A 13,636-nucleotide genomic window follows, 5' to 3' on the forward strand; every position below is an offset into this window, starting at 1 on the left:
TCATTCAAACTTTTCAGCTGTTCTCTCTGTGGCTACTCTCTACTCCCCAGCCTCCTGTTCGTTACGTCTCAGTCCATTTATATTCAGTGTGAGTTCTCTCCTGACTGTGTTACTAAACCTTTCTTGCTGCACCCCTCTCAGAGGAAAAGAGAGGAATACAGGTTAAAAGGAAACGTTTATCCTGGTTCCACACTCTTGGGCCTGTTGCATTGAGTCAGCCCTCAAAGAAGAGAAGGTATGGGATGAGATAGAGGATGATTGCACAGCATTGGTGAAGGTGCTGAAGGCCACAGGATTGCTTTTTTATTTTATCACTTATGTTAAAACGGCTAATGTTGCCCTGGTCGGGTAGCTCAGTTGGTTAGAACCTTGTCCTAATACGCCAAGATTGTGGGTTCAATCCCCGGTCAGGGCACATACAAGAAGCTATAATGAATGCATAAATAGGTGCACCAAATCAATGTTTCTCTCTCTGACTCAAAATCTATTTTTTTTAAAAAGGCTATTTTTATGTTGTAGTAACTTCACCATAGTGTTGGAAAAAGATAAGGTGTTCTTCACTGCATGTGACTTGGGGACCCAACATCCCACTCCCTGGTCTTCTGTTCCTCACCCGAAGCAGAGCATTCTGGGTAGCCATCAGCTAACACACAGACTTCCCTCCTTTTCAAAGCGCCTGTTTGGGGGCGGCTCGAAGGATTCAGTTTGGCTTCCCCGAGGACAGAAACGGACTCGCTCGTCTCCAGGCCCTGGCCGGGCTCGCACAGCGCCAGCATTTTGTTCTCGTTACCAGAAGATTGCTCTGCCGTGGGAGTGAAGGCGCGTGGAGCTCACTGATCGTCTCTGATAGTCGGGATCTGTAGCAGGTCCCGTGTATCTGAGGTGGTGCGATGGGGCTTCCGTGTAGTCTTGTCTCTACCTTGGCCGTGACCTGGTCGTGGCATCGGGCAGTCACTGAAAGGCGCCATGCCCTGTGTTTAGGGCCGCGGCTCCTGGGGGAAGCTGGTAACACACCTGATGAGAGGGGGCTGGCCTCCTGTCTCACATGCCATTCCCTGTGAGGAAGGCCGATTCCCTGTGAGTTCCTAGTCTGTGAAGTTGTCTAAAGATCATTTATCCACTTGTGTTTCGTTGGAAAATATACAATGTCCGCCTACATGAAGGAGAAACGTACTAATTTTGAGTTCTCAGCATCAGCCGTGTGGACCTGGTGTGAATAAAAGAGCTGTGGCTCCTTTTTCCAGAAACGCATCCCCGCTTCTCTCCCCTCCAGCTCTCCAAGGAGCCCCTCCAGTCCCAGGACGCCCTCCGCGAGGAAGCGTGCCAGATCTTGGATGAAATGAGCCACAAGCTGCGTCTGGGAGCCATCCGGTTTTTTGCCTTTGCCCTGAGCAAAATATTTAAACAGATTTACTCCAAAGTGTGTGTCAATGAAGAAGGTATTCAGAAAGTGAGTATTTCTGGTTGAAACAGCCCTCTCTCCTTCGCCCCTCCCTGTCTGGGCAGCTCCGCGGCTTCTCACCTGCACTCAGTGGGCAGGCCGGGCCGGCAGGCGTCCCCTGGCGCAGGGCTCGGCTCTCCGCACGGTGGTGTGTGGTGAGTGCCAGATGGTGAGTTTTCTAATTCCGTCACTTCCGTTACTTAATAGTTTGCTTTTTCCTGTAAGGAGACACTTTCCTATAAAGATTATATTTTTTAATTTGTTTTTTAAATATGTTTTTATTGATTTGAGAGGGGGGGGGAGGGAGAGAGGAACATTGATGAGAGAGAAGCATCCATCGGCTGCCTCTGAGGATTCTGTCCACTCAAGTGTTTCCTCCTGTGACTCTTCAGATCGCTCACTCATTGCCAGGTCTCTGCCCAAGAACGGTGGCACTGTGCCTGGGCCAGGGCAGCTGGTGGGCCATGCCTTCCCTGATCTCAAATCTCCTTCCCTCAGCCGGTCCTACTTAGGGCTCTTCACAAATACCTGGCATTAAACAATGTGTGTAACATGCTTACTATGTACAATGCTTAATACGGTGCCCGCCTAATATAAGTTAGCGATCGTCAGTGTTACTTTATGATCCATCAAAGTTTACCTTCTCCATATCCTTGCACTGGGTGAGGTTACCTAGAACTCAAACACGTGTGGTGTGTGTAGGAGGGGAGGCAGACGCAGTATCTATCAGTCTCCCCTCCATCCACGTGCACATCCTCCCGGGTTCTGACGTGAGGTGTGACTTTAATAACGTGAACACTGAAATGATTCAAAGCGTCTCATTTATGTATTTTAAAGCTACAGCGAGCCATCCAGGAGCACCCGGTTGTCCTGCTGCCCAGCCACCGAAGCTACATTGACTTCCTGATGCTGTCTTTCCTCCTGTACAACTATGACCTGCCGGTCCCAGTCATCGCGGCGGGGATGGGTGCGTGCGCTTCTCTCCTTTCTTCGATTGTAAAGATTAAAACGTGCGCTGGAATGATCCCAACCACAGATTTTTATACCAGTGCTTTCATTCCTGGAGGATGGGGTCCCAAAAGTAGGATTGCGAAGGCAAATAAGTTATGTGTTTACGCTCTCTCAGGGTAGCCAGGGAAGCTGGGGTTTAAACATATACGGCTGGTAATAAAGGCGGTAAACAGTGGGGAGAAATACGGCTGGGACTTCAGCACTTTAAACGCATTTCGTCTATGGACATGTGAGGAAGTGATTTGAAAATCAGGGAAAATGAAAGGGCGCCTGTAAACTGATGCCAGAACTCCTCGCCTTAGCCTGGCTTCTTCATTAAAGACGGTGGGTGTTTGCCGGATGGTCCACTGCGGAGGGAGAGCTTGTTGGCCTGGCTGTCCAGGGCCTGTGCACACATGCTGGCCTGCCAAGGTCAGCAGTGGTGCAGACTGAAGAAGTCGGTCTGATGACGTTGCTGCAGTTGGCACGTGGCCTGCCGTTGCCCTCTGCCTCTGGCTCAGGGGTGGGCGACGTCCGGCTCGTGGGCTGTGTAAGGCCCGAGAAATCATTTGGTCTGGCCCCGCCAATGCATCATGGGGAGGTAATTAAATGTTTGACCAAATATAGCAGCTGATTTTTTAAAATATATTATTTTATTGATTTCAGAGAGGAAGGGAGAGAGAGAGAAACGTCAGTGATGAGAGAGAATCATTGATCGGCCTCACACTGGGGATCGAGCCTGCAACCCAGGCATGTGCCCTGACCAGAAATCGAACTGTGACCTCCTGGTTCATAGGTCGACGCTCAACCACTGAGCCACGCTGGCCGGGCAGCAGGCTGTTTAAGTGGATAATTGTGCATGGCCTGCGAATGATGTTATAAATATCCACGTGGCCCTTGGCAGGAAAAAAGTCCCCCCACCCCACCCCTCTCCCGCTCCAGCTGGTCTGATGGTGAACCCTGAGGTTCATGGAGGGTGCAAGGTTCCCTCCCAGCAGGCACCTGCCCACACAGTCCCTCCTTCCCATCATTCCAGGAGATGTCTCTTCTTGGGGACTTTGATCTCAGAAGTGACAATCCTGAAGGTCACAGGAGAGTCTTACGTCCATGAGATCCTCCTTAGCAGAGCATGAGTTAGGTCTTTATGGACCGTCCCAGGCTCTGCAGTCAGTGCTGGCCCCTCCCCCTCTAGACTTCCTGGGGATGAAGATGATCGGGGAGCTGCTGCGCATGTCGGGCGCCTTCTTCATGCGGCGCACCTTCGGCGGCAACAGACTCTACTGGGCCGTGTTCTCCGAATACGTCAAAACCATGTTGCGGGTAAATGCAGACAGTCGCCGGGTGCTCCAGCTGCTTCCTTCTCGCCGAAGTCCCCTGCGAGCCCTCGGTTAAGTCCCTGACGCCCGGATGGGCGCTGAGCCGTGTTCCTCCCGGAGGAGCGCGCGGAGCCCGGCAGCCTGGCTGCTCCGGCGGCTGTGTTGGAGCTTCCCCGTGAGCAGTGTCCGGGGCGGGAGATGGGGAGGAAGCAGAGAAGCCTCGATCCTTTGAGCGTAGGCAATGGGCTCTGTGTTTTGTTTTGTTTGTTTGTGTTTTCTCTTTAAAGAATGGTTATGCTCCTGTTGAATTTTTCCTCGAAGGGACAAGAAGCCGCTCCGCCAAGACTCTGACTCCTAAATTTGGTAGGTCGCTCGCAGGCGGAGGAGGAGGAAGAAGACACACCCAGAGCCAGAGGCGGGGGGGGGGGGGGGTGTCAGTGCAGCTGCGAAGTAGCACTTGACACTTTGAGAGGAAGGGAGAGAGAGAGAGAGAAACATCAATGATGAGAGAGAATCATGGATCAGCTGCCTCCTGCACGCCCCACACTGGGGATCGAGCCCACAACCCGGGCCTGTGCCCTGACCGGGAATCGAACCGTGACCTGGTTCATAGGTCAATGCTCAGCCATTGAGCCACACCGGCCGGGCCTTGGCGCTTTTTTTGCAAGATGCTGTTTTCTTTATGAGCGGAACTCTTTAAGCGTAACTGCTTGTATTTACGGGCTCAGTGTGTCCTGTGCACAGTGTCTTCCTGTGCGCGTGCCGTGCTTGCAAACCGGGATGTACATACCTGAAGGCCACGTCTCCCTCTGCTTGCAGGTCTGCTGAATATTGTGATGGAACCTTTTTTCAAAAGAGAAGTTTTTGACACCTACCTTGTTCCAATTAGCATCAGTTACGATAAGATATTGGAAGAAACCCTTTATGTGTATGAGCTTTTAGGGGTGCCCAAGCCAAAGGAATCTACGACCGTACGTAAAGGATGGGCGCGCCTGCGTTTATTGGGAGTTAGGGGAAATGCTCATTTACAGCTCAACCAGTTTCCTCATTTGCTTCTTTGGTTTTCTTCCCCCTGTTGCGATGCTGTTAGGGATTGCTGAAAGCCAGGAGGATTCTCTCGGAAAACTTCGGCAGCATCCACGTATACTTCGGAGACCCCGTGTCGCTTCGATCTCTGGCAGCTGGGAGGTTGAGCCGAAGCCCGTATAACCTGGTCCCAAGGTGCAAGATCGGTGTTTTCATAACCGAGTTAGAAATAGGGATGAAAAGCTGGAAGTGTGAATTGTGACTTTTTAAAAAAATATCTTTTTATTGATTTTTTAGAGAGAGAGAGGAAGGGAGAAGGATAGAGAGAGAGAAATGCCACTAAGAGAGGAACATCATGGATCGGCTGCCTCCTGCACGCCCCCTCCTGAGATTGGAGCCCGCAACCTGGGCCTGTGCCCTGACCGGGAATTGAGCCGGCGACCTCTTGGTTCCTGGGCCAACATTCAGCCGCTGAGCCACACCGGCCGGGCTGAATTGTGGTTCTCGACTACTTCTAGGACTGGAACGTGGTTATTTGAGGTCACACATCGGGGAAGTGGAAAGCCTCAATTAAAGAAGAATTATATGCTTGGCAGAAACGATTAGCTGTAGGATGTATATGTCAAATACGCAGGCAGACTGTTTGCTCTTCTCAGAGGAGCCAGCACCCAACTAACTCAAAGTGGGGAGAGCTACAGGGGTGCCAGCCAGTGAATGGATGGACCCGGTGGGCCCGCACAGGGTGTGCTGAGTGTGACTGGATCACGAATGGGGGTGAGTTTTTGTCTGTAACTGGTTGTCTCTGCCTTGTAGGTACATCCCTCAGAAGCAGTCGGAGGACACGCAAGCCTTTGTCACTGAGGTCGCCTACAGGATGCAGCTCCTGCAGATCCAGAACCTGGTGCTGAGCCCGTGGGTCCTGGTGGCCACCCTCCTGCTGCAGCACCGGCCGGCCATGGACTTCGACGCCCTGATGGAGAAGACGCTGTGGCTGAAGGGCTTAACCCTGGCCTTCGGGGGCTTCCTCATGTGGCCCGGTACGTAGGGGGTCATTGCTCGGCTGCTAGAACCTCACGCCAGCACCTGGCCTTGGAATCCACAGGCCAGGCCCCCAGCACCGCTGCCTCGCAGGCCTGAGGCTCCCAGCAGGGACCCCGCCCGCGTTTTGCCGTTGGCCTGAACCAACTGTCCTGTGTGTAGACAATGAACCCGCTGAGGAGGTGATCCAGTCCAGCCTCCTCCTGCACTCCAACATCGTCAGCCTCGACAGGGACCGCGTGGTTCTGAAAGTGGACGCCAGGGACTCGGAGGTGGTGGACGGCCTCATCTGCCAGCACATCACGCTGCTCATGTGCTCGGCCTACAGGAACCAGCTGCTTAACGTCTTCGTCCGGCCCTCCTTGGTGGCTCTGGCGCTGCAGGTGGCTGGTGGGGGCAGGAAAGGTAACTCGGGAATGTGGTCTGGAACCGGGGCGGAGGCCTGGCCCTTCCGTGCTGTGTAGGGAGCAGCACTGGGCCTCATACCCCTCCTCCCACCTGTGCAGCCCACACCCCAGCCCGGAGCGGGCCGTGCACGCGGAAGTTAGGTTTGTCCCTAAATACATGCCCGTCTGCCTGGAGCTGGGGACTTGGAAGGGACCTGAGCCCGCTCACAGCACAGCAGACAGGACGTCTCTGGGTGGCGGGCAGGTGGCGCTACGTGTCAGGAGAACAAGAGAGAGTCCTCTGTTAGTGTGTGCGAAGGGTGGAACCAGGGGCGTAGAGGGATGAAGAAACCGTCTCTCTCCTCTGCCGGGGTCGGTAAAGGGACGGTCCCTCGTGTCTTAGCAGTGGGGCTTCTTGCTCAGCCCAGACTGACTGCCTGGAGCAGGGGTGGGGACGTCCTGCCGGGGGCTGGGCAGGCCTGTGAGATCCTCTGGTCTGGCCCTGCCAAGGCCGCACGGGCGGTTGATGACACGTCTGACCAAACGACGGGCTGACTTCAGCGGATGAGTTTGTGTGGCCTGAGAATGATGTTAATCTCCGCATGGCCCTCAGCAGGACGAGGTGCCCCGGTCCTGGATGGGAGGCTTGGTTGCCGTTTAGAGTCACCATTGAAAGTGCGGGCGGCAGCTGGCTCTCGGGCACAGATGGGGTTGGTGGCCGCTTTTGTTGGGGCCTCACCTCTCATCCCCGAGAGGCGGGAACGTGCCTCGGAAGCTGCGTTCGGAGTGTCCTGGACTCCTCGCCACTCCCAGGTGGTGATTTTCTGCAACGAATCCCTTTCCAGAGGACGTCTACTGCTCCTTCCGCTTCCTGCGTGATGTCCTGTCGGACGAGTTCATCTTCCTTCCGGGAAACGCAGTGAAGGTACGTCTTTGCCGCCAAGGAGCGAGCCCGGGCAGAGTGCGAGTCCTGGGGAGGCCGGGCCCCGTCACAGATGGGTCTTCCCTCCCTTCGGCTTAAAGGGGACAGGACGCTCACAAGTCAGCCAGCTCCAGTTTGATTCTGGGTTAAATTTATCAATAACTTGGGGATTATTTGGAACAAAGAGGGTCATTCTTTGAACGGTTAGTGCAGCTACAGCAAATCAATCAACTCGAGCTTGCTGAAAGTTTACCAACCAGCACGCATGTTCCTGGTAACAGCTGTTGGCGTGAGGGGGCCTTTGGCTTTAAGAGCAGAGAGTGTGGTCCTGCCTGGCAGGGCAGCAGCTGGTGAGGGACCAGGCTGGAGCTGGGTGCGGGGTGGGGAGCCCGGGATAGACGGGGTGGGCTTTCTGGGTACTGCTCAGCAGAGGGGGCGGGGTCTTTGGCGCATAGGTCTGAGGTTCTAGGACTTTCTGTGCCCTCCTGTCTGAGGAGCGTTTCTGCAAAGGGAAGGACAAGCCATCACCCAGGTGGTGCCTCCTGGTGGTTCCAAGCGCTGAGTCTTGGAACCAGTGCTTCCGTGGCCACCGCGTAACAGCCGGAGCCTCGGGAAGGGCTGAGCTGGTGTCTCGTGCTCTGCGCCCCTGGCTGCACGCACAGGGCGGCCGCGTCCTCGCTCAGCGGGTCCTGTCTTCTCTGCCCCCTCCCAGGACTTTGAAGAAGGCTGCTACCTGCTTTGTAAAAGCGAGACCATTCAGGTGACAACGAAGGACATCGTAGTGACCGAGGCGGGAAAGCCCGTGTTCGAGTTCTTAATAGAGCTCTTCAGGCCGTTTGTGGAGTGCTACCAGGTATGGGTCTTCCAGAAGCTCGTGTCTAAGATCCCCACCGCTACTTATTCTGGCCTGAAGGGCAGGTGTCTTCCCCAGCTGCCAGGTAGACCAGGAGACTGATCCTGGGATGAGGGGCTTCGCCCGCCAGGTGAGACCCTGCTCCCTGGTACAGGCGGCGGCTGGGTCCCATCAGACCGGGAGGACCGCTGAGTGGCACAGTCTTCCTGTGACCACGGCTTTGCCCAGGCGTTGCTGTGCTTGCTTCACAGTCTTGGTTCAGAGTCTGTAGCGCGGTGTTTGACACCCAGTCGGCACTTAGTAAACGCAAGAGCTGCCTGGTACAGTCAGTGGAAGGGAAAGGAGAAGTTCAGGTGCAAGAAGCTGAAAGTTGGAGCTCTCAGGAGCGAGTCAGGAGGGGCTGCTGTGCACGTCCGCAGGGAGAGCGCTGCATGCAGGGGAGGCGGGTTGTTGGGGATGGAAAGGTCAGAGGGCCCCCGCCTGTCTATGGCTCTGAGCTCGGCACTGCGGAGGGCACGGCCGCCTTCCCGGCGAGGCTGCTGCGGTCAGGGAGGTGGCCCTCGCCGGCCTCCGTGCACAAAGCCCTGCCCTGCCCTAACCGGTTTGGCTCAGCGGATAGAGCATTGGCCTATGGACTGAAGGGTCCCAGGTTCGATTCCCGTCAAGGGCATGTACCTTGGTTGCGGGCACATCCCCAGTGGGGAGTGTGCAGGAGGCAGCTGATCGATGCTTCTCTCTCATCGATGTTTCTAACTCAGTATCTCTCTCCCTTCCTCTCTGTAAAAAATCAATAAAATATGTTTTTTTTTAAAAATAAAATAAAAAAATAAAAGCCCTGCCCTTAGCTACTGGATAAATACCGTCTCTACCTTTCCTGGTAGAAATCATCAAGTATCTTAGGGTCTAGCAGGTTTTAGAGAAAAAAAAATTACAGAAAGCCTGGGCCCCTCTTTTCCTAAGCAGCACACGGTAAATGAAGCTGCTGGTAACTGACTTAACTTCACCATGAACGTGGGAAAGTCTGTTTTAATCGGTGTCCACACCACTGCAGCCTGTTTCCTAACTGTGAGCGCGACAGCAGCTCAGTAGCGCTCCTGAGGACCCCAGAGCCTCAGAAGAAAAAATAAACAAAAGAGAAAAAGCACCCGCAGCCCGCGTGTGCGCAGCCTCTGCGTGCGGTGGCCACGCTCGGGGTGCGGCCCCGGGCTCCGAGGGGGCGCGGGACTGTCCACTGCGCTGCGTGTTGGCTGCCCTTTGCCTCTTCCTGAACCCCTCGTCCTCTTCCACGCAGATCATTTGCAAACACCTCCTGGAGGAGGAGAAAGACTGCTTCACGGAGAAGGAGTACCTGGCTCGGGTCAGGACGTTCACCAGCCAGCTTCTCGATCAAGGTCAGTCCTGCCTGTGGCTGCTGGCCGCCTCCGCTGGGAACAGAACGACCCCTCACGCCTCCCCTCTGTTGCAGGCGCCTCGCAGTGTTACGACGTGCTGTCCTCGGACGTGCAGAAAAATGCCTTGGCAGCCCTGGTGCGGCTGGGCGTGGTGGAGAGGAAGAAGGTGTAAGTCTGGGCTCCCGCGGGTGCTGACGGGTAACGATGAGCAGAGTCCAGAGCCACGCAGGAATGTCCGGTCGAGTCGCATGCGCGGTGCTCCCTCATCCCCTCCCCATTAGCACGTCAGGATGGGTGACCCTGCACACGCCTCAGGGGGCAGAATGGAAGGATGTGCAGCAAAGGAGCGGGTGCTGCCGGCCAGCGTTTGGCGTTGGCCCACCACTGAAATGCATAACTTACAGGAAGGATTGGGGGAGTGTCGTGTGGTGTGTGTACATTTACATGCACATACAGGTACAGTACATCAGCGCACACGAGTGTGTAGGGAGGTAGACACGGACTCTCTGAGTGAATGGATGTAAGACTGATAATGCTTAGGGGTCAGCTCTCCCAGCGTGCCTCTCAAGTGGCCGGAGGAGGAAGCAGAAGCCAGGGAGGAGGACAGGAAGGAGCAGGGAGCCTTCCAGCTGCTTAACACTGACCTTCAGGAAACTGCTTAAAGGCAGCCTTGCTGGACGAGAGGAGACAAAACAAAGACCTTATATACTTGCATGCACAGCCATGGACACGGCGTAGGGTGGTGAAGACCTGGGGGCTGGGTGCAGGGGAAAAGGGAGGGAATGGGAGATACCTGTAACACTGGCCACAATAAGAAATGTATTTTAACAAAGAGATAGTCCTACTGTGTAAATAGAGAAGATAGTCCTACTATGTGACTAGTGAAGGTTGTAGTTCCCCCCAGTCTATGCAGTAAGAGCTGTTCCTTTTTCTCTTAGAAATAACGACTGTGTATTTAATGTGAACGAACCCGCCGCAGCAAAGCTAGAAGAAATGCTTGGTAAGTACATTCAGTGAAGTGCAGTCGGTTTCCGCGTGATGTTTGTCAACACAGAGTGAAACAAGGAAGTGTGCTACGGCACAGACACTTAGCAAAGTGGACAGTTGAGTCTTAATATAAACAGAGAACTATTACGTCATCTAGAATTTTCTCACGGAGACTAAGGAGAAAGTGCGAGGAAAATGACCAGAGAAAACACCACAAGCATGAACAAGGCAGCTCAGACGCAGAAGGGTGGTCAGCCCCCGCCTGCCCACTCGGTCCGGGATCTGGACCCTTTGCATCTGGCATTGGGCGTTGAGCACGCACCTCTCTGATCCTTGGAGAGTCACCCAACCCTTACCCTTCAGCAGGTCCTATCAGCTCACAGAGAAGTGGTCCCGCCAGGAAGGCAGGGCGTGTAGGGGCTCCAGGAAGAATCTAGAGGGACCTAAGCAGAGATCAAGGCCGTGGCAGGGAGAGGACACTGCTCATAGGAGTGACGGGTAGTGTAAGGAGGGGCGATGTCAGCATTGAAAAAACTGACGACATTGACCAACGCTCTGGTCACGGAGTAGGATTCTTCCAGTTGTCATTTTGCACCCAAGCCTATTTGGTACCTTAGTCAAACCTGCGTGGAGGAGTTTTCGGTGGTGTCTGCTGGGATGAGGGGAAGGCAGGATGGGCATGTGGTGAAAGGAGAGGGGGCAGCAGAGGGCAGAGGGTAAGAGGGGCAGATAACGACACAGACCTCGTGTTGCGAGGCGATGGGATTGATTTCTTATGACGGAAGCCAGTGTCCTATGGGTGAGGCCGTAGTGGACTGGAAGTTTAGGAAACGTGACCGGGTTTACCTCCTGCCTCTGCCCTGGCTCAGGGCACTGGCTGTGCCCACCCCTCTCCGCAATGACGCTGCTTCTGCACAGGCCTGTGTGCTCACAAGACCTCTTCTGCCCATGGAAGAGCAAGCTCTCCGGAGTCTTTCCTCATAAGGGCACTAATCCCCTCAGGCTAGGGCCCCACCCCGCTGGGGCTAGTCCGCCTGTAAACTGCACAGTGGCAGCTGTTTCTCTCTGCCTGTGGCTGAAACATCGCCTGAGTGTCAACTCAGTGTCACGTCATGAGCTGTCTCTTTCTTCCGCAGATTGTAAGACCCCAGTAGGAAAACCAGTAACTGCAAAACTTTAATGACTGCCAAGCAGCTGTGGGACTGTGGCCGCACAATTACTGTCATCCAAGGACTCTTACAGCCAATGGCGTGAACCAAGAGCCTTTCTCCTCCTCCCGGGACCCAGACTGAGGCTCCCACCGCCTACAGCCTCGGGCGGCGTCTCCGCCCACCACAGGACTTAAAAGGCATTTGTATCAACTCTGTGTGTTTTAAAATAAAATAACCTTTTGGAAACATGTTGGAAAACGAAGCCCAGCGCCTGTCACTCACCCGCACCCGCGCCCGTGCTAACTTCTACAGATTTCTGACAGCGCGGCATCCACTAGAGGCTGTGGCTGGGAAAGCCCGGGACGCGTGTCACTGGCATTTCTCACCCCAAACAAGGACACGGCCACAGAGATGCGGTGAGTCCCCACCGGACGTAGTCGGGAGGGTCTTGGAAATGGCGACTTCAAGTGAAACATTTAATGAAACCAGTGTCACCACAGGCTAGCTGATGCAAACAGGCCTTAAGTTCCTGTAGCATATTTCTGGTCACATGGACATCACCAAACTTGCAAGTAAAAACCCAGCCCGGTCGGTGTGGCTCAGTGGTTGAGCGCCGACCTATGAACCGGGAGGTCACGGTTTGATTCCCGGTCAGGGCACAGGCCCGGGCTGCGTGCTTGATCCCCAGTGGGGGGCGTGCAGGAGGCAGCGGATCCGTGATGCTCTCTCATCGATGTTACTGTCTTCCCCTCTCCCGTCCTCTCTGAAATCATCGGGCCAGGGCCCCACCCTCACTGCCCATCCAGCCTAAGTACGTCCCACAGGCTGCATCTCTAGATACATCACCTGACCTGGGGGCCACGATCCAGGCCATAGCAGCAGGGGTCACAGATGCAGTGGCTAAGAGATTGTCAAACCCTCGAATTGGAAGTGCCATGGGAAACGTTGGAAAGTTGCTCACCAGCGACGCCCAGGAGGAAAAGGGGTCGCATGCTCTCCCGCAGTTTCCTGGGCTCCGAGGGAGGGAGGTGAGGCCAGGGGAGTGACCGCTGAGCCCTTGGCCTTTCTCCCGCTAGGACTCGAGGGGCTGGGAGGCACCTGGGGACGGGTCCAGACAGGGCCACCGTTCTGACTGCTGTCCCCTGCTTCTGGGTGTCCGAAAGGCTGTAGGGATAAGAGCTGTGCCCGGGCACTGAGCTGCCGGGCTGTGTCTGGCTTTGCCCCTCCCCCCCCCCATCACTGATGGGCCAGAACCATGGGAGCAGCGGAGTGTGGCTCCGGTTGAGAACACCGGGCCGAGTCTGCCACTTGAGAGCTGTGCGTCCTCAGGCAGGTTTCTGTTGGCCAGGCCGCAGCTGGCCGTCTGTTTCATTGGGGGGTGAGGTTCACGTGCACGGACCCACAGGAAGCCTTCCATAGAGCAGACACGTTACACAAGCCAACACGGGCACAGAGGTCACGGCCGGCCTGTCTGCCCTCGCACATCCGGGCACCTGCAGAGGCTCGCTGGGCTCAGCGGGGCAGAGAGCTCCCTGCAGGCACCTCAGCCGATGGTGAGGAGAGAGCAGAGCGTCACGCTGGGAAGCAGGGGAAACGTCGTTTTTAGGAAACGGGTGGAATCTCCGCTGACGCAGTATCCCTGGCTGCACAGATCGCCCGCTGCAGTGAGTGCAGAATGTGTGAGTAAAGTGGAGGGTGTGTTGTGCTGACAAGTGGCAGCGCCCAGCTGGGTTGGCTCACAGGGTGAGGCGTTGGCCCGTGGACTGACGGGTCTCTGGTTCGATTCCCGGTCAAGGGCACGTACCTCGGTTACAGGCTTGATCCCCGGCCCCCATTGGAGTGCCGGTGGGAGGCAATCATCTATGTGTCTCTCACATGAATGTTTCTCTCTCTCTTCCCACCTTCCTTCCACTCTCTCTAAAAATCAATGGGAAAATATCCTCAGGTGAGGGGAAGGAAGGAAGATGGCAGCTTACTCTAACCCCGGGACTGAGTCAGGTGCACCAGCCTCTGAAGAGCTCCACCTGGGGGCGGGGGCGGGGGTGGGGACCTCACCCCGGCTTCTGCGGCCTCGCTCAGTCCCCGGGGCCCTCACAGAGGAAAACCCATGCCATGCTTGTTCTGTCTGAGGGCCA

General features: G+C 55.4%; 1 protein-coding gene across 1 annotated transcript in view; it reads left to right on the plus strand.

Moving 5' to 3' along the window:
- GNPAT (glyceronephosphate O-acyltransferase) overlaps positions 1–11,749 on the plus strand; it is a 19,063-nt gene extending 7,314 nt beyond the window's left edge. Inside the window, exons 3-16 of the mRNA XM_081114305.1 lie at positions 1,274–1,450; positions 2,279–2,408; positions 3,624–3,751; positions 4,035–4,110; positions 4,567–4,718; positions 4,838–4,968; positions 5,587–5,810; positions 5,974–6,216; positions 7,043–7,122; positions 7,832–7,972; positions 9,264–9,363; positions 9,438–9,531; positions 10,302–10,363; positions 11,487–11,749. Of these exons, the coding sequence (XP_080970431.1) occupies positions 1,274–1,450; positions 2,279–2,408; positions 3,624–3,751; positions 4,035–4,110; positions 4,567–4,718; positions 4,838–4,968; positions 5,587–5,810; positions 5,974–6,216; positions 7,043–7,122; positions 7,832–7,972; positions 9,264–9,363; positions 9,438–9,531; positions 10,302–10,363; positions 11,487–11,530 (1,782 nt within the window). The 3' untranslated portion in view covers positions 11,531–11,749. The remainder of the gene's footprint in view (positions 1–1,273; positions 1,451–2,278; positions 2,409–3,623; positions 3,752–4,034; positions 4,111–4,566; positions 4,719–4,837; positions 4,969–5,586; positions 5,811–5,973; positions 6,217–7,042; positions 7,123–7,831; positions 7,973–9,263; positions 9,364–9,437; positions 9,532–10,301; positions 10,364–11,486) is intronic.
- Positions 11,750–13,636: the final 1,887 nt, after the last annotated feature.

The sequence above is a fragment of the Myotis nattereri genome, assembly GCF_964212035.1.
Source record: "Myotis nattereri genome assembly, chromosome: 20".
Classification (NCBI taxonomy): Eukaryota; Metazoa; Chordata; class Mammalia; order Chiroptera; family Vespertilionidae; genus Myotis; species Myotis nattereri.